Here is a 19,127-nt window from a genome sequence, read left to right on the forward strand (position 1 = left end):
GTGGGACAGTGAGAGACAAAACTGACCCACTTTGTGTATGAGTGAAAGACTCATCATAGGTCAACCCTGATGGAGATGTTAAATACCTGCAGTCGGATAGAGTGCTCGTGTTTCCTCTTCATGTCATTGATATACCAGGCCACGCCTGTCATGGTGTCTATAGCTTCTTCAATCACCTCATAACCCTCCTTGCTGGCATCAAAGTGCTTTGCTATTTCCTGCAAGGAACAAAAGGTAGAAGTGTAGCTAGGATTGGAACGGAGAAGCCCTCTCCACCGTTCAAACAGATAATGCCAGTCTGTTGATGTTGGTCCAGAGAGCAAAGTCTGATCCAGGGAGCATTTATGGCAGGGTGGAAGTGGACAATGTAAAATAGATTGGTGCCCAGCTTTAGCACCTTCCCAGCCCCCCCCCCCCCCACCCAGGTCAGGGTAGATGGGGATGGGTCACTAAGCCTGGCTGCCCGCCTTCCATATTTAAAAGGCAGAAGTCACACAAAATGTGATTTCAAATAAACCCATTGGACTATAACCTGGTGTCGCCTGACTTCTGACTTTATCCACCCCATTCCAACACTGGCACCTCCACATCATCCATATTTTTAAAAATAACTCACGTTAAATTGAGCTTGCTAACAAGACAACTGACCTCTACAATACATCGCTTACACTAGAGTATGTTTGGCATTGGGAATAATGGAGGAATTGGGGAACCTTCTTTCAAGTACTTTAAAGGGTAGGTATATAGAAATTTGTTACTTGTATTTGTGAAAATACAATAAGATGTGTACATGTTGCCACAACTAATAGCATTATTTAGTATATAATTTATATGTTTAAAAAAGGATAGAGTTCACACCAATATCATTTTTGTCCATTCCATGACCCCTCGGTTTCATGAATTGGCCACTGAAGACCGGGGTGTGTTCAAATGCCGAGAGCCGGGGGCCTGTCTGGAAGGAATGGTGGGATAGGCTCATGTGGTGGGGCATCCTCCCAAAAGATCATAGCCCACACTTAGTTTCTTACCCATCTGCTCCCCAATACCCACATGCCAAACATCCCCACCATAAGCCCATCCTATGCACAAACTTCTCTCATATGGGGGATCTATGGGGTCTTCTACTTGATGCAGTCTCACATCATCCACTCATGGCAGCCCCACTCTGAATCTATATAGTCCACCTATAGTGCACTATGGCCACTTTCCCCAGCCATGGGCTTCTCTTCGAGTGGCAATAGGGAAGGAGAGACCATACCCTACTTGCACCATAAAATTCTACCCTGGACACAGGAATCGAACTGATAACATTCTGACTGAGAGATGATCAACTGCACTACAACTAACACTGCCAAAGATTACTCTCACCTATCTTCATGATTTAATTTATTTTAGCCTCAGCATCAATGTAGTAAATGTGTGCTGCACCACCTCCAAAGACAATGTCACTTTCCCTCATCCATCTACATGTCACTGATCTAGAAACACAGCTACTGTATTCAGCGGCCTCCGGGAAGTGGCTCCAAAATTGGAGCAGCTTGGGAGCAGTCTAGTGGGTTATAGCGCTGAAACACACACACACACACACACACACACACACAATTCTTGAGAACATTGGTATCACTGGCAAAGACACCATTTGCTGACCAGCCCGAGATGTGAAGGTGATGGTGAATCTGCTTCTTGAATGACTGCACGTCTTGTTGCTAATGAGTGGCTTGCTCTGCCCAATACAGAGCGATGTAAGGGATATCCATGATGGGGTGGGACTGGGGTCATAAATGTCTATCAGGGAAGGAAATCTGCTGTCCGTAAGCAGTCTGATCTGCACCTGACTCCAAGCCATTCAATTGCATCAGCAACAGAGAAGCTGAGAAAGAATAAAACTAGATGGACAACATGGCCTCAACCTTGGCCCAGTCAGCCCTGCGAGGTCCTCCTCACTGTCATCTACAGACTTGTGCCAAAATTGGGAGCACAGAGCCAAAGACTAATCGAGTAACAGCCTGACCAGGGCATACTCGACAAATCAGGTTTCCTGTCTCACACTATGTCCTGACTCACTGATGGCACAGTGGTGTACTGTAGATGGATTGTGCCCCCAGAGTCCTCAACGTTGCTTCAAATGCTTTAACTCACATGGCATCAGGTCAAATATGGGCAAGGGACCTGCTGACCACCATCCACCAGCTGGTGAACCAGTTCTCCTCAGTGTCAAGCATCACTTGGAGGAAGGACAGAGGGTACCAAGGCACAGAGCCTGTTCTGGGTGGAGAATATCACTTTGCATCAGAGATACTAATCTTCAGCCAACTCAATTCACTCAGTGTCATATCAAGAAATGACTGAAGACCCTGGATCCAGTAAAGACTATAGAACTGCGACAACATTCCAGCTGTAACACTGATACTGTGGGCTCCAGAATTAGTCACACCCCTGGCCAAGCTATTCCAGTACAGCTACAACATGGGCATCTACCAGACTATCTGAAACATTGCGTTGTTGCATTTTATTTTGCCTTATTTTTAATTTTGACTTTGGAACGTGACACAGCACGTTTTCCATCTCCTTCTGTGAAAGCGTGCTTTCTTTTTACCAATTACAAAGTGATCATTTTCCCTATGTTTGGAACAGGATTTAAGCAACAAAAAAAAACTTGGAAAAATAAACATAAGGCTTTGATTTAATTGGAACCGGTTTTAAAGGTCTGAAGATTCACCCATTTAGAAAAAAACGAATCAATCTTAAGTCTTTGGCACAACTTGGCTGCTTTATTTCATAAATGTGCCAAGTTTCCAGCCAATAATGTTAGGAAAAACAAATTGGGCAATTGGAGGAGCTGACTTTCATATTTTCCTTCTTAGAAAACACTGTGCTCAAGAACTTGAGCTCACGCGCTCATCATAATCCACTGATGGGTACTCTTCAAAGCATCATTCGCCACGGCAACTGCAGGGGGAGATGTGCGAAAATGCAGCCGTTGTCTAATTCAACAGGGAAGGATGCGTGGGCTTTGAATCTTAAATACAGGTTGTGCTCCTAAATTGCGCATTTCGTCAACGCAATTTAGCTGTAACGCGATTGGTGAGTTGGGGAACGATTTTTTAAAAACACAATCTCCTGTTGGCTATTACGCGATCCCACTCCCGGTACTAGGTATCCTGGTACACTGAGGTCTGGACTTGCATCCAGATCACATGGTCAGTTGGCTCACGCAGCCCTGAACAGTGCTGTACTCAGTAATTTTCGGTCCTTTTTTTTTTGCAAATCACGCTGTTTTCCATGAATATGGAAGGGCAAAGTTGCAAAAATATAGCTCTGTACTGCACAGCACTGTAACTCAGCAAGCTCAGAAACCCATTCAAATTACCTTCCAGGTTTTCAGGGAAGAGAAAGCGTTAAATGTATTGTCTTATTTCATTAAAATATCTCATTTTAAGATTTACTTAGACTGTCCTATTGTTTGTGTTAAGCTAACGACTACTTTTGTTACAATTTTTGCTGATATTTTTGGTGGTCCACCCCCAACCCTATTTTTCCTCAGAAGCCTCGTTATTTCTATTGCGGGATTTTCAAGACTGCAACTATTGCATCACAGAGGAACAGACTGTACTTGCTGTGACTGACATGTTTTCCCACATCTGTAAAGCTTAGTGGACAAGGTCGCTCCCGCCAGGCAGGGACTTCTTAGCTGCACCAAACATGTCCTGGGACGCCAAGGAAACAAAGGGAAAGGAGGGAGTCACCACCGGTACCAACACCAGAGACTGCCCAGCCCAAGGGAGGGATCACTCAACTTCATAGCAGGGCTAGAGCGGGCTGTCAATTGTCTCCACAGCACAGTCACTCCCAGGGACCTGTAACTTCACTCGGAGTGATACGGAGTCAGCCAGAGCAAGGTGAGTGCGGTGTTCCTGAAGGGATAGAATCATAGAATCTCTCCAGTTCGGAAACAGGCCCTCGGCCTAACAAGTCCACACGAACCCACCAAAGAGTATCCCACCCAAGCCTATTCTCCATTACAATACCTTTACCTCGGACTATTGCACCTAATCTAAACATCCCTGGACACGGTGGGCAATTTAGCACCTAACCTGTACATCTTTGGACTGAGAGGGGAAATCGGAGCACCTGAAGGAAACCCACGCAGACACAGGGAGAATGTGCAAACTCCACACAGACAGACAGTCACCAGAGGCTGGAGTCGAACCTGGGTCTCTGGTGCTGTGAGGCAGCAGCGCTAACCACTGAGCCACCGTGCCAGAATGAGGTAGTAGCAAATGAAGCAGACCGCCCCTCCTTCTCTTTTCCACCCCCCTCCCCCATCTTTGATGGCTCCCCAACTATGAGACAATGCCAATCTGCAGCCTGAAGCTAGTCTTCCTTTTCTGCTGTAGAATAGGAAGTCAAAATATGTAAAACAAATCCTGAGGGGGTTTTCTGGAAAGTAGGTGGCCATTATCGAATCTCTGTCCCCACGTGTGAATTCAGTGTCAGAACAGCATATCAACATTTTAATAAGGTAGTCATTGTTTGTACAGTGTTATCAATCAATAATGGGGGACTTATATATTGAATTAAGAATATTGCACAATGCTTCTAAAATGGAATTTGGGCTCGCTTTCTTTCATAGGAATAGGAAATTCGACGTTTCGGGTTCCTTGGATGCTGCCTAACCTGCTGTGCTTTAACCAGCAACACATTTTCAACTGTGATCTCCAGCATCTGCAGACCTCATTTTTTACTCGCTTTCTTTCATAGTCATGGTGGGGCCATTAATATTCCACGCTGCATATAAATCAGACAATGCTTATACCCAAATGCCAACAATGGGTATTTTTGTTTTGCTCGGATCATTCAGTGATTGCGAGGTGAATTGATTGATGTATCTTGAAAGGGAGAAAATAACCTGTATTATTGTGGTGTTGTTGGAGGCTGGGAATAAGGGGCTCAGAAATGGAAGCACTCGAGCCTATAATTTCTCTCTATAGCCCCTGCTCAAAGAGAGATGGTTGTGGTTCCTGTAGGCCAATCATTTCAATCCCTGCCACCTACTTCAGGACCTCCTCAGAGCAGCGTCTTAGGCCCAACCATCCAGAGCTGCTTCAGCTATTATTCCCCACCATCATAAAGTCAGAAGTGGGATGTTCCCTGACGATTGTACAGTGTTGAGGACCATTCACAACTCCTCAGATAGTGAAGCTGTTCATGTTTCAAATGCAACAGGATCTGGATAATATTCAGGTTTGGGCTGATTAGTGTCAAGTGTCATTCATGCCACAGATGTTCCAGACAATGACCATCTCCAACAAACGAGAATCTAATCATTGACATTCAATGGCATTAACTTAGCTGAATCTGGGGTTTCCCATTCATCAGAAACTGAATTGGAATAATTAAATAATTATTGCAGTGACAAAAACTGGTCAGAGACTACAAATTCTGCACCCCAATGCCTTTTCACTATTTAGAAGGCACAAGTCAGGAGTGTGATAGAATACTCTCCATTTGCCAGGATGGGTGCAGCTCCAACAATAATCAAGAAACTTGGCACCATCCAGCCCAAATCAGCCTGTTTGTTTGGCACCACATCCAATACTTAACATTCACTCCCTCCACTGAAACACAGTGGTGCCATTGTGTACACTCTCCAAGATGCATTGCAGTAATTTGCCTAGGCTTCTCCAATGGCACCTTCTAAAGCCATGACCTCTGCCAGCTGGAAGTTCAAGCCAACAGATACATGGGAACACTGCCACTTCCAAATTATGCACAAATCTGACTTGGAAATATATCACCTTTCTTTCACTATTGCTGGTTTAGAATTGTACAATTTCCTCTCCAACCATATGTGGGTGCACCTACACACTAAAGACTGTCACAGATCGAGAAGGCAGCTCACTACCATCTTTTCCAGGGCAATAATGGATAACAAATGCTAGCCTTGCTATTGTTGCCCACACTGAAAGAAAGTCTTCTTAGGTTGCCATTTCTAAGAACTCAACAGGCCAGACCCAGTAGCACAGCAAGCTTCCTTCCCAGTGACCCACTTGGGTTTTTATGAGAATCCAGCAACTTTCTGGTCATAGAGGTCGACAGCACAGGCCCTTCGGCCCATCAAGTCAAAAATCACTTGACCGTTCCAACCCCAGTCTTATTGAAAGCCAACGTGTGACTTTCACACTGAGAATCTGAAGTGGCTTCAGGAAAGGCAGAGTTTCTGGTGCTAGGGGCTGGCAGGGTGTCTGAGCTGGATTGATCTAAGCACTGTTGACATTTAGAGAGTGAAGAGCGTGGTGCTGGAAAAGCATAGCAGGTCAGGAAACATCGATGTTTCGGGCATAAGCTCTTCATCAGGAATGAAGAGCTTCCTGATGAAGGGCTTATGCCCGAAACCTCGATTCTCCTGCTCCTGGGATGTTGCTGTTCTTTTCCAGCACCACATTCTTGACTCTGATCTCTAGTATCTGCAATCTTCACTATCTCCTAGTTGATATACAGAGTATTGGACAGGATGGAGGAGTTGGCACGGGCATCACCCAACAAAAGGCGGGTATAGCATGGGGAATGATTGGGAAAAATCTGTTTAAGAGTGGGATCCTGTGTGGGACCCTCCTCCGTGAGCACTTCCTGAGGGTCAAGACGAGATCTTGGTGACATTCAGAAGTAATGAACCCCATGCTTTCAGGGGAGAGAAAGACCCTGCATTTCTCTCGTGCCTTACGTAAGATCAGGAACTCCTGAAGCACATTACAGCCAATGAACATCTTTGGTGAAATGTAGTCAGTATTTCCACAGCCAATGTGTGATCAGCTGTTTCAGTCTGGTTTGCGGAGGGAGAAAGGCACTGGGAAAACCTCCCTGCCCCTATTCAAAAATAGTTCAATGGAGTTGCTTGCACCCAGGTCATTTTGACATCAGCTTCTCTGTTGGTGCAGCCCTCCCTCGGTATCATATTCGGAGTATCAGTCTCAATTACGTGCTCAAATTCTGAGTGGGCCTGAAATCATAATCTCTAATTCAGAGGCAGTGAGACACAGCTGGAGAAAAGAAAACACCGTTTATACTCGAGTAACAGTCGATCTCATGTAAACATCGACCCCTTATTTTTGGCCAAATACCCCGGAATTTTCCATGCATCTCGTGTAAAATTCAACCCTCCTTCTTCACAGATAATAGATCAACATCTATGAGTCAGTGTGCAAGCCGTCATGTCCCACTCCAGCTGTCCAGTCTGCTGGTTGTTCCACTCCGCTCCTGGTCTTCCAGTCCACTGGCTGTTGTATTACACTCTGGAGTTTTCAGAATTACCGTAATTCATTTTTAAAACTTATTCGTTGAGAGATCAATTGGGTTTCTGCTAATGATAGGTATGAATTTTGATTGGCATGAATTTCAGCCCCTCAAAAGTAGTATTATGTAATAATCAATTCCATAAATTTAACCTTAAAAAATAGTCAAAGAAATTTGACTATTACTCGAGTATATACAGTAAATTGAACAATCTGGTATTACCCCAATATCAATCTGAAATAGATACACAAAGCAGAACCATTGTCTAGCACTGCCCTCATGTAGGTGTACAGAGTTTTTGGACTGCTGTCCACCGTAATTTGGGGTTTGTGCCCTTGCTCCTGCGTTCGCCCAGCCATTACGGTCATACCTGCAGCAGCAGGTGGTACTTGAGGATCCGCTGGACTGGCTTCAGCAGGTAAGAGCCCAGTGGGAGATTGCGCTTTAGAGTGGACTGACGCTCCCTGAAGAACTTGGCCAGGATCTTGTTCCTCATGCACTCGGTCAGCGCTGCCACGGAGCTGCGGGGAGGAAAGAGGAAGAGATGCTTCAAAAGGGGGAAGCGAGGAATTGGCACAAACACTGTTGAGGATAGTAGCTAAAAGATGTAAGGGCTGGTGATGCAGGAAGACGGAAATTAATGGTGCACAGTGCAAAGAATTGAGGAGGTCATTTGACTATCAAACTAGTGCCAGTATTATTACACAGCCCCATTGTGCAAGTTACTGAAATAGATAAACAAGGTGATCATTTGGACAGAAGATTACTTACTTGGGGTAGTTGGTGCAGTATTGGGTGTAGATATCAAAATCCTGACTCTGCAACAGAGAACAATCTGTGAATTGTATGGCCGGTGAACTGTAGGAAATCCAAACCAGTGACCCCTCCTGTCATCCCTACTTACCCAACTCCTGTTAGCTTATAGTCAAGAAAGGACCATAATGATTATACAATGATACTGGCTCAAACAGGTTTGCATCAGGCAATATGCTCATGTGTAAGGAACACTCATAGGTAAGAGCTGAATTGGAGTCTGCTAACATCCAAGTGTGGTTCTGGAGCCTTGGCTCTTGTCCATAACAACTGAGTACCCTAAGGCAGAATTCTTACGACAAGTGGGATTCGGTGGATGATGAATAGGAGATATGGAACATACAAACTAAAAGTCACTGGGCAGAAAAAGGTTGAATTCTCCATCAAGCCTGCCCACTTCATGATGGCTGGAGGGTCATGACCAAATGGTTCCCCACCCCACAAGCCAGGCAATCCCTCACAAGACATGAAAAGCAGAATTAAACCTTTGGGCCAATAATGAGGGAAAACCTGACACATGATAAATGTAGCAGGTGAGAGGGGAATATGGTTCCTCATGCTGTTTACCACTGGAGTTTGCCTCACTGCTGTGGACCAAATAGCAGAATTATTGCCATAGATGGCAACCCCTTGACCACTGTATCAGGCGACCATCACAATAGCCGAAAGTGAACTGAATGGACTTTGAGGGGTTTTTCGTTCATCACTCCATGTTCTTGAATCAGAACTTCCCAAAGTGAGGGGTTGGGATCCCAAGTTGGATCATAAGCTTCAATTTTAGAGTTCCCAGCACGGAGGCAGCAATAGCTGCTGTGCAACTCAAACCCTTCTCGTTTCAGCTCACCCTTTAATCCCCTCCACTCCGATTCCTGCTCTCACAGAGGGTTCACGACAATTTCCAAAATGGGGTCACAGTCAAAAAAGGAACTTGGAAATCTCTGTCCTAAATATTGATGGTTCTGCTTCTTTTTGCCACTAAGTAACTTGGTTACAACCCAGTGACGGAGATATGATTGATTGTTCCCACTGCTGTAGTCCTGTAAGATCTTTCCAAGTACCAGGAGACAGTTTAAAGAGAAAACTATGTCAAAGCTTGGTCCGTAATGTGATAAATGATGTTTTTAACCCACTTGGGATTTGGTTACAGATTTCTACGTCACATATCAAGGTCAGGAAAGTAGGTGACTATCTATGTTCACTGTGTTACCATGGGATCTGACTGTGTTATTGTGTTTTTCTGATTGTGTTACCCTGTTGTTTAGCTTAGCCTGTGTAATCAAACTTGTCTGCAACTCTCACATTGATTCAAACCCAGATTCATTCTCAATTCATTTTGCTCATCAAGTTGAGCAAAATATATGCCAGAAACACATCTACCTAGCTATGTACTAGTTAACATTTCTGATGGTGATTCCAGTACTTACTCGCCTTTTGATGGAACAGTGTGCAAGTCACTTTACTCTGTATTTAAACCCTTGATGTACCTGGTCAGGAAGTGTTCTTTCAGACAGTGAGGTAGCTGCTTTAACGGTCTTGACACGGTCTCCACTCCCTCACCATCTTATTTTTCTATTTGTGGAATGATGTGCAATATTTTATTTTATCCATGATGATACATAAATGCAATTTGTAGTTTCATGGTACAAACCTGTTCATCCTTGATAAGGGTGGGTTTATCTGTCAACAAGCTTCCCATTTGTACAGCTCGGATTCTTTTACAGTGTCCACTTTTTAAAATTGTCGTCCCTATTCCCATTCAGGGCAGTGAACATAGGAAATTGGAAGGAGTGGAGAGGAAACCTGAACCCTGAGCTTCTTGTCAAGCTATAAGGATGGTACCTACTGCACCTCAAGACTTTCTCCACCAAGACAAGTATGGTCCAGGGTCAGAGAAGGCTGTGCATGCTCCTCATAGAACTATCTTCAAACCAGCCCAGAATACAGGTGTTGAAGCCCACTGGCCCCACTGCACACACTTCCTGGCTGTCCATACTTAGTGTGTAACAACAATGTCAAATAAAACAGCACAGAGGCTTCTAAATCAGACAGAGCACCATTTGAGGGAGATCATCTCCCTCATGAGTCTTGGGCCCTCACCACAGCCTGCAGTAGACAATGGTCAGGATTCAGACAATGAGTTAAAAAGTATGCCTCACCTTGTCCACAAAGCATCTGGCAATGGCCACAGGGTCATGGTGACAGCTATCAAGGTCTTGCAGCAGGTCACTGTGAAGAGTTTGTGTGGAGAAAAGAGGACAGGACAGGGAGGGAGAGAGGTACGAGGACAGAGAAAAAGTGAAAGTGGGAGAATGGGTGGGGAGACAGATTAGAGGGAGCAGGCAATAGGGAGAGTGAGCAGAGAACACAAAGCATTTAGATAAACACAGACAGACAAGAGGAAGTAGATATTGAAGAGGATGAGAAATAGAAGAAGGGAAGAGGGAGAGAAAGACAACAAACATTAGGCCACTGAGCATCAAAATAAATGACCACGTCCTGGATAATTCAAACAATGGGTTTGCATACATTTGCCTGCAAAGGAAATGGGAAATGTGATATGATCTACACAAAAATATTTACAGCTTACAAGCCAAACTATTTGCATCCCTTTCAGCTGACAACAGGGATGTTGACTTGGTTCTGATACATAAATAAAACAGGAGCCAAGTTCACAATATTCCGACTTTATTTCAAGTGAAGTTGCTATCACCAATTTACATCACTCCCAACAGTCAAAATGTCCAACACTGCGCAGTGACTGTCCATTCCACTATGCAACATCGCACTTTGACTATCCCTTTTGGAGAAGAGAGAGATGGAAGAGGAAGACAAACATCAGGCAATGAGCCCTTCAAAATATTTTCACAAAATCATTCCAAACACCTAGGCTAAGTCCATATGAAATGATAGGTTCCAATCTTGGTGAAAAGAGAACAGCAGTTTCACAGGGAGGCAGATTGAGAAAAATGCAGAGGCTTGCTGGAACAGCAGAGACCATCAGGACATGGAGAGGCAAGGCCAAGGACAGAACTAAGTGCAACGGTGAGAATTTACAATTTGAGACTTTGTGGGTGTAAAGGTCCATCAGCCACTGGTTCCAAAGCCTCCAGCGGTTGCTCCAATGGACAATTCCAATCTGTTCCTCACATCCCCACAAAAGTGAACATGGAAGGCCAGAGGCATCACTGACATCAGCTCTTCTTCTTTCACCAGTTACAGCACACACAGTGACAAAGACCAAAAGGAATGAGGATGGTGCAGATGCTGAGATTGCGGAGAGCTCCACTCGACATGCACAGAATGAGAGAAAGAGAAAGAGAAAGAGAAAGATTCAAGATGGTCATGTGCAGCCAGACACAGATGGATACACATGCAGATACATAGTGCTGAGAGGGGAGAGGGAAAACATTAGATGAGGAACGTTCCAGGATCATGTACACAACTCACCTCCAGAAGGGGAGTAATCCTGTACAAAGGCAAAAATTAATATACAAGCAATGAGATTGCGAGACAAACAACAGAGCCAACAATATATCACAGTTAATGCGAAACTGCCCAGAGCACTCTGGAAATATTGACACTAAAATGTATGCCAGTTACCACAGCAAGGTTCACATCAAGATGCTTCATCCACCATTGTGGACAGGGTGTTGGGAGGGGAGGGAAGGGAAGGGTGAGTGGAATACAGAGGGGCTGGTGCCATAGGGTTAGTGTCTAAGAATCTAAACAGTGACTCAGCCAGCATCAGATTATCCAACAGAGAGGAACCAAGTATGTCAAAATCCAACAGTGATCTACCCAGGGGCCCAGGGTCTCGCACTGATCCCCCCAGGGGCCTGGGGTCTCGGGCCGATCTACCCAGGGGCTTGGGATCTAGTGTCGATCTACCTAGGGGCTCGGGATCGAACAGTGATCTACCTACAGATGCTTCTATATAAACAGCTGACCGGCAGTCATTGCTGGATAAAACTTATTTCACAGCGACAGAAACCAGATGAGGCCTCTGTTGCTCATTCTGATCAAACTGTGGCGAGATATGTAAACTGTGGCGAGATATGTAAACTGCTTGTCTGCAAATGCAAATCAGGTTGGAATTAGGCAGTAGCTGGGTCACGCAGGTACAAATGCAAAAGCCTTGGCAAGCCTGAATCACAGAAACAACCATCTTCATCTGTGGTTTGCTTCTCCAAGTCAGTTGGTAGTTGAATTAGCCACCCAAGAGTTCACCGCAGTGACCCTGTTTCTACAAAAACCCATCAGAAAAACAACACATCAACATTCTCGTGTTTACAATGATCGGAAGCAAGAGCGGGAGAAACTTCACATGGTACTCCACATTTGTGACATTCTGCTTCTCAACTAATCTAAAAACAACACCTACTGTGCTCACTCATACAGGTAAAGACCCCACAAACACTAGAACAAGGGTATATACTCTGCAGGCTGCATGCATTGCTTATATATCTGAGAAAGCACAGGGATCAATGGCATTTAACATTACAGGAAGCCATTTGGCCTATCATGCCTATACTAGCTTTTTCAAAGAGCTATCCAATAGAGTCTCACTCCGCTGATCTTTGCCCAGAGTCCTGCAAATGTGTCCCTTTTACAATTCTCTTTCCAAAGGCACCACTGAAACTGCTAACCTTAATTAGGTCGGTGAAATCCTAAATGAGACAAACAGCTCGTAAAGAGTTATAGAGAGGAATTTATTAAGGGAAACGCAAGGTGAAAGTAAAATGAGGACACTTTTTTTAAAAAAAAACAAAAGCAACCGGTGATGAGAATGAAAATAAAATGACAAATGCAAAGTGAAGCCAGATTCCCTCGCTGTACCTGTTAAACTCGTAGATGTCCTCAATGTTTCCAAACAGGGCACAGACATGTTCAGGACGGATAGGCAGGTCCAGAGTATCAATGATATAACCAAGATAGTCCTGGTGAGGGAGAAGAGGAGACACAGGTTAGATATGCCACCCGTGGACGAAGGTCAATATGGGTAGCTTCTGTCTTCATTCACAAATTCCATTCCCGCATCACCAACTACATCCCAATTCCTGCCTGACCACTTTCAGGGGCTCAGTCTGACTTTTTGCTGTTGCGTGTGAGTGAACAGCAACATCTGTATTGAACGTCACTATATACAAAGGATGGTAAGAGAGGACATCTCACTTGGAGCCCGACTGAACCATGCTCCATGTTCATGCGATCTGACCTCAATATGATGCAGGTCCTTTGAACATGCTCAGTGACTATACTTATGGGTAAGGTGTACTTCCCGAGCCTGTACACTTGCAACCGCAGAGTCTTACTTTACCTTGAGCTGAGTTTCCAATCTTACACCTCCGTAAGATCACCATACTCTTACAAGAAAGCACATCATCATCTCAACTTCCTGAGGAGGCTAAGGAAATTCAACATGTCCATAAAGACTCATCAATAATTTGTTTAGATGCACCACAGAAAGCATCCTATCCAGATGCGTCACGGCTTGGTATGGCAACTGCTCTGCCCAGGACTGTGAGAAATACATACGGTTGTGAATACTGCCCAGTCCATCACGCAAGCCAACCTTCCATCCATTGACTCCATCTCTACTTCCTGCTGCCTCAGAAGGGCAGCCAGCCTGGTTATAATCTCTTCCAACCTCTTCTGTCAGACTGAAGTCTTAAATGCATGTACCAACAGCTTCAAGAACAGCCTCTGCCCCACTGTTATTAGACTCCTGGATGGACCGCTCAAAATTTTTAATTTGATGCAGATTTTGCTGTGTGTGCGCCTACTCTGAAGCAGTAGCATTGTGTTCTTCACCCAGTCTATTACACAAATGCAGTTCACCTGACCAAGGAGCAGTGTTGGACTAAAACGTGGTGTTGTGCGCCTTTTTATGATCTGCCTGTGCTGCATGCAAACCCAAGCTTTTCACAGTACCCAGGAACATGTGACAATAATAACTTAACTCAACAGCGGCTGAAACCCTTTGGCCTTTGTTGCTGATGCCATGCACTTACATTCCTGCAACATTGCAGACATTTGTGACCACACAGCAGACTGGGAAGTACTGCATGGTCTTACTCTATGTAAACTACCAGCTGTGCACAGCTACCCAAACAAAAAAGGTGGTACCGGAAATTTTTTAAAAAATTGACTGCACTTAACGATATTTGAAAGGTGTCATTACTCCAGACACACCAGATGCTTTTATTCAAATGATTTCCTGGTTAGCCATTTGATTTACTTCCTGTCACCTAACTCACAGCAAGTCCGTTTTGCAATTCTCCACGTTTTTACATCTGGTGAAGAGGAAATGACAAAAAGAAATTTAAAAAAAAACAAAAATCCTAACGTTCCTTAGATTTTTCTCCAGGTTTGCACACAGCAGTGTCCTGGAGGTTGATCTCCAATTCACCAGACCTGGAGGATTGACAACCTGAACAAACTTCTGTGATTCCTGTGTCTCTCCAGTTCTGGCCCCTCACGCATTACTCAGATTCTAGCTTCAGTACTGACAGCCGTACCTTTAGCTGCCAGGCCCTCAGCTCAACAGTTTTCTCTTTAGCCAAGTCTTCCCCTTCAAAGCACTCCTTAAAAGTTACGCCATCAGCCATCTGGTCGTTCACTTCAGCACTGACCTCAGGTGCACTGTGGGCCACTTTTCTGTCCTTGCACTGAAAGATGACACCTTTAAGTACAAGTGCTTGTTGTTATACCTCCACGATATAACGGACTTTCATCGGAGGCACTTTGTTTACTCACTCTCATTCTTGCAGCCAATGAAAAGCCCAGAAGGTGTTCGATCGGAGGGTGGAGCCCACCTTGTATGCCACTTTGCCAATAAAGAAAGAAAAAAGGTTTGCATTCAAGTACTTTTAAACAACTTTTTTAACACACATCTGTAGCAGGTGGGACTTGAACCTAGAACTTCAGGCCCCAAAGATTGCAACATTACCACAAGACACTCAGATTTGAATTTATAATAACAAACCGCATTCACGTAGCACCTTTCAAAACTTCAGCACCACCCAAACATTGTAAAACCAAATGAAGCAGGTTCAAAGCACAGACAACGCTGTTACAGAGGAAATATGGATAGTCAATTTGTACACAGCAAGCTCTCACAAACAGCAATGGACTAAATAGAGAGTGTTACAAATATCAGGTTTGAGTATTGACCAGGACATTTTAGAAGAGTTGCCCTGCTCATCTTTCAATTGCGACTGTGGAAGCTGCCACATCCATCCGAGAGGGTCATAGAGATTAAAATTGTTTAACATCTCATCTATAAGACAGCACCCAAGACACAGGAGTGATGCTGTCGATTCAAAGCTGACATCAATGTTAATCCTGATTCTTTATCCCAATTGCTGTCACACTGTACTGGATTGAAGACTCAGCCTATTACTGGCCACAGGAATGTCATGATTGAGAAATGTGAGTGAACAGTACAGGCACAACCTGGTGCTCAAGTGCCTCTTCAGGGTCTAGCGTATTAAGCAGTGGATCCACAGACACTGGCTGAGGGGCAGCAAATGGTTTCCCCATTGATGCAAAATGCTCATCAACTTTCCAGGACGATATTCCATCACAAGAGCAGCCTGCCTTTAGCCCTTCTAAAGCATCAGACTTCAAAAACAGCCAGGGACCTCAGTACCAGCACCTTAGAGCTCATGCACATGACACCATAGATAGTGGTGATGCCAAGTGGTTTAGCGTTGTCACCAAGAGGTATGGAGAGCTGGTGAATTCAACATGACTGCCCTTGATTCCAGGCTTTCAGGTTGATAAAGTGCAAGGAGTTGATTGGCCCATGCACAAAGAAGTCAACACTGACTAAACATTAAGTGCAAAGGAAACAGTGTCAGCTCGTCATTAGCTCCGAATGACCCAGGCTCTTGAACGGAAAATACACACACAGCCCAGGTGCCAAGTAAATGGAGCAAGATATGGGATGGTGCTCACATCCCACCCTCTGAAGGCGACACATAAGACAGACAGGTCGACACTCTCAGCTGATAGCCCCAGGCAGCCCTGCTCTGTTTCCAGCCATGCCTGCCTTGTACATACATATATACACACACACACACACACACACACACACACACACACACACACACCTGCAGGACATCCTAAAGTACCTGTACAGGAAATAGTCACCAGCTTAGGCTAAAAATCACAGATGTTATTTGCATACAGCAAGAGCCCACAACCATCAATGAGATAATGGAAACAACAAATTTTGGGCATCACGCAGGTCACTCAGCATCCATGAAGAGAGAGCAAGCTAATGTTTCAAGTCTAGATGGCTCTTCATCTGCTCCTACATCAGAGATGATGATCAATTTCTAATATATAGCAACCAGGTGTTCAAGGAGAATTCTGCTCCTGTCCTCCTGTGCTTCCCACAGTTTATTGTTTTGGCTGACAGTGCAGCACTCCCTCAGTCCTATATCAGAGAGCTCCCCTGGATTACACTGTCAAGTCTGTGCACTGGGGCAGCTGAGCATGTGAACATCAGACTCCGAGGCCAAGTACTGACAGCTGAAATGTGGAGAAGAGACCCTTATCGGGCTTCATTGAGCTGTTTCGACATTGCTCCATCTCCTGTGGTCTAGAATCATGACTTTGGGTTTTCAGAGGACTTGCAATGTCATAGGCCACACCTCATGCTTGCCATGGTGTGTCTGCTCCATTAACATTTCCACATAACACTAGTCTCTTACACAATGATCAACAATCACCATTCTTTTCACTACATGGTCTCACAAACAGCAACACAATTACTCGCTCCATTCTCAGACACCATTGGAACACCTACTTTGCCTGCCCCGGGATGGTGAAACCGATCAGGCAGATGCAAGGGTCCTAGTAACAGGGAGAGTAACAGATGAGTTTAACTGTGCTGTGTTGAACAGAGGAGCACACCTACATTGTGTGGAGTTGATTGGTTCCAATGTCACTGCATTGTTACATTATAGAAGGCCATTCAGCCCAATGTATCTGCACCCATTCTATGGCCTTGTGCCAATCCTGTATCACGGCACAGCATTTCTTTTGATACAATCATCCAGTGCTCTCACGAATGATTTAATTGAACCTGCCTCTATGTTTCCAGCAGTAGATAACATACCACCATGACTCATTGGGAGAAAATGCTTTCACTCGTGGCCTTTCCTTCATTTGCTTTGGATCTGTGCCTTCCCATTCTTTTATTTTTAAAACTTGTAATCTCTTTAAAAGATTCTTTAAATAAGGACCAAAGGTAAGTGAATTTACGACAGACACAATGCTGGAGAAACTCAGCAGGTCTGACAGCATCTGTGGAGAGTCATACAGCTATCCAGCAAAGTTCCAGTCCAGCTCATTCATGCCGACAGAGTTTCCCAAACTAAACTAGTCCCACTTGCCGGTGTTTGGCTCATATCCGTCTAGTTGTGTACCTGTCCAAATATCTTTTAAAAACTTCCTCTGGCAGTTCATTCCAGATAAGAACCATCCAGTGTGGGTAAGTTGCTCCAAGGTTCCTAATTAATCTTTCTCCTCTCACCTTAAAAATATGCCCCCTAGTTTTGAACTCCCCTACCCTCGGGAAAAGACCTTTTCTCCTCATGATTTTATAAACCTCTGACGGGTTGGATCGAAGGGTCTGTTTCCATGCTGTACATCTCTATGACAATAAAAGGTCACCCCTCAACCTCCTATGCTCCAGTGAAAATAGTCTCAGCCCCTCCTTATAACTCAAACCCTCCATTCCCAGCAACATCCTGGTAAACTCTTCATAAACCCTCTCCAGTGTAACAAATCCTTCCTATAGCAGTGCGATCCGAACTGTACACAATACTCCAAAAGTGGCCTCAGCAACATCCTTAACATGCCATTCCAACCCCTGTACTCAGTGGTCTGAGCAATGGAGGCAAGTGTGCTAAACATCTTAACCACCCTGCTTACCTGTGACACAAATTTTCAAGAACTATTCACCTGAACTTCTCGGTCTCTCTGTTAAACAACAGTACCAGAGGCCCTACCATGAAAGGGTGACACTTTGGCTCAGTGGTTAGCACAACTGCCAAACAGTTTCAGACATCCAGGTTCGATTTCAGCCTCAGATGACTGCGTGGAGTTTGCACATTCTCCCAGTGTCTGCGTGGGTTTCCTCTGGGCGCTCCGATTTCCTCCCACAATCCAATGACGTGCAGGTCTGGTGAATCGGCCATGCTAAATTGCCCATAGTGTTAGGTGCCTTTGTCAGGGGTTCAAAAAAAAAGTAGGGGAATGGTAGGTTACTCTTGGGAGGGTAGATGTGGACTTGTTGGGCCTAATGGGCTGTTTCCACACTAGAGGGAATCTAATCTAATCTCCAACTGTGTAAGTACTAGTTTGATAAAGTGTGGAGCTGGAAAAAGCAGGGCAGGTCAAGCAGCAGAGGAGCAAGCGAGTCAATGTTTCAGGTCAGGACCTTCCATCAGGATTAGAGTTACAACATTTAAAAGACATTTGGACAGGGACATGAATAGGAAAGGTTTAGAGGGATATGAGCTAAACACAGGCCAGTGGGACTGGTTTAGTTTGGGAAACCTGGGCAGCATGGGTGAGTTGGATCAAAGAGTCTGAGTTTCTGTGCTGGATGACTCTCTGACTGTCCCACAGATGCTGCCAGACCTGCTGCGTTTCTCCAATCCTGATGACAGATTCTGATCTGAAACATAGACCTCTCTGCTCCTCAGATGCTGCTTAACCTGTTGTGCTTTTCCAGCTCCACACCTTATCAATTCTGACTTTCCAGCATCAGCAGTCCTCACTATCTCCAAGTCACTGTTCGTTTTTACCAAAATGCAATACCTCACATTGATCCAAATTCAACTACATCTTCCACTGCTCAGCCTACTGGATCAAGATCCCTTTGAAATCTTAGATAACCTTCTTCCCTGCCGACTATATCAGCAATTTTCCTGTTATCCACAAACTTACTCACCATGCTTCTGATAATCTCAGCTAAAGCATTTTTATTGATGACAAACAACAGC

The 19,127-nt window shown here is 44.7% G+C and overlaps 1 protein-coding gene across 1 annotated transcript in view; it reads right to left on the reverse strand.

The window, feature by feature from the left end:
• LOC132818165 (pleckstrin homology domain-containing family G member 3-like) overlaps positions 1-19,127 on the reverse strand; it is a 192,761-nt gene that overhangs the window by 35,677 nt on the left and 137,957 nt on the right. Inside the window, exons 6-10 of the mRNA XM_060828944.1 lie at positions 12,943-13,043; positions 10,263-10,332; positions 8,065-8,111; positions 7,664-7,814; positions 87-218 (exon numbers count right to left, since the gene is read on the reverse strand). Coding sequence (XP_060684927.1) covers positions 87-218; positions 7,664-7,814; positions 8,065-8,111; positions 10,263-10,332; positions 12,943-13,043 — 501 coding nt within the window. The remainder of the gene's footprint in view (positions 1-86; positions 219-7,663; positions 7,815-8,064; positions 8,112-10,262; positions 10,333-12,942; positions 13,044-19,127) is intronic.

Source organism: Hemiscyllium ocellatum, chromosome 8 (genome assembly GCF_020745735.1).
Source record: "Hemiscyllium ocellatum isolate sHemOce1 chromosome 8, sHemOce1.pat.X.cur, whole genome shotgun sequence".
Classification (NCBI taxonomy): domain Eukaryota; kingdom Metazoa; phylum Chordata; class Chondrichthyes; order Orectolobiformes; family Hemiscylliidae; genus Hemiscyllium; species Hemiscyllium ocellatum.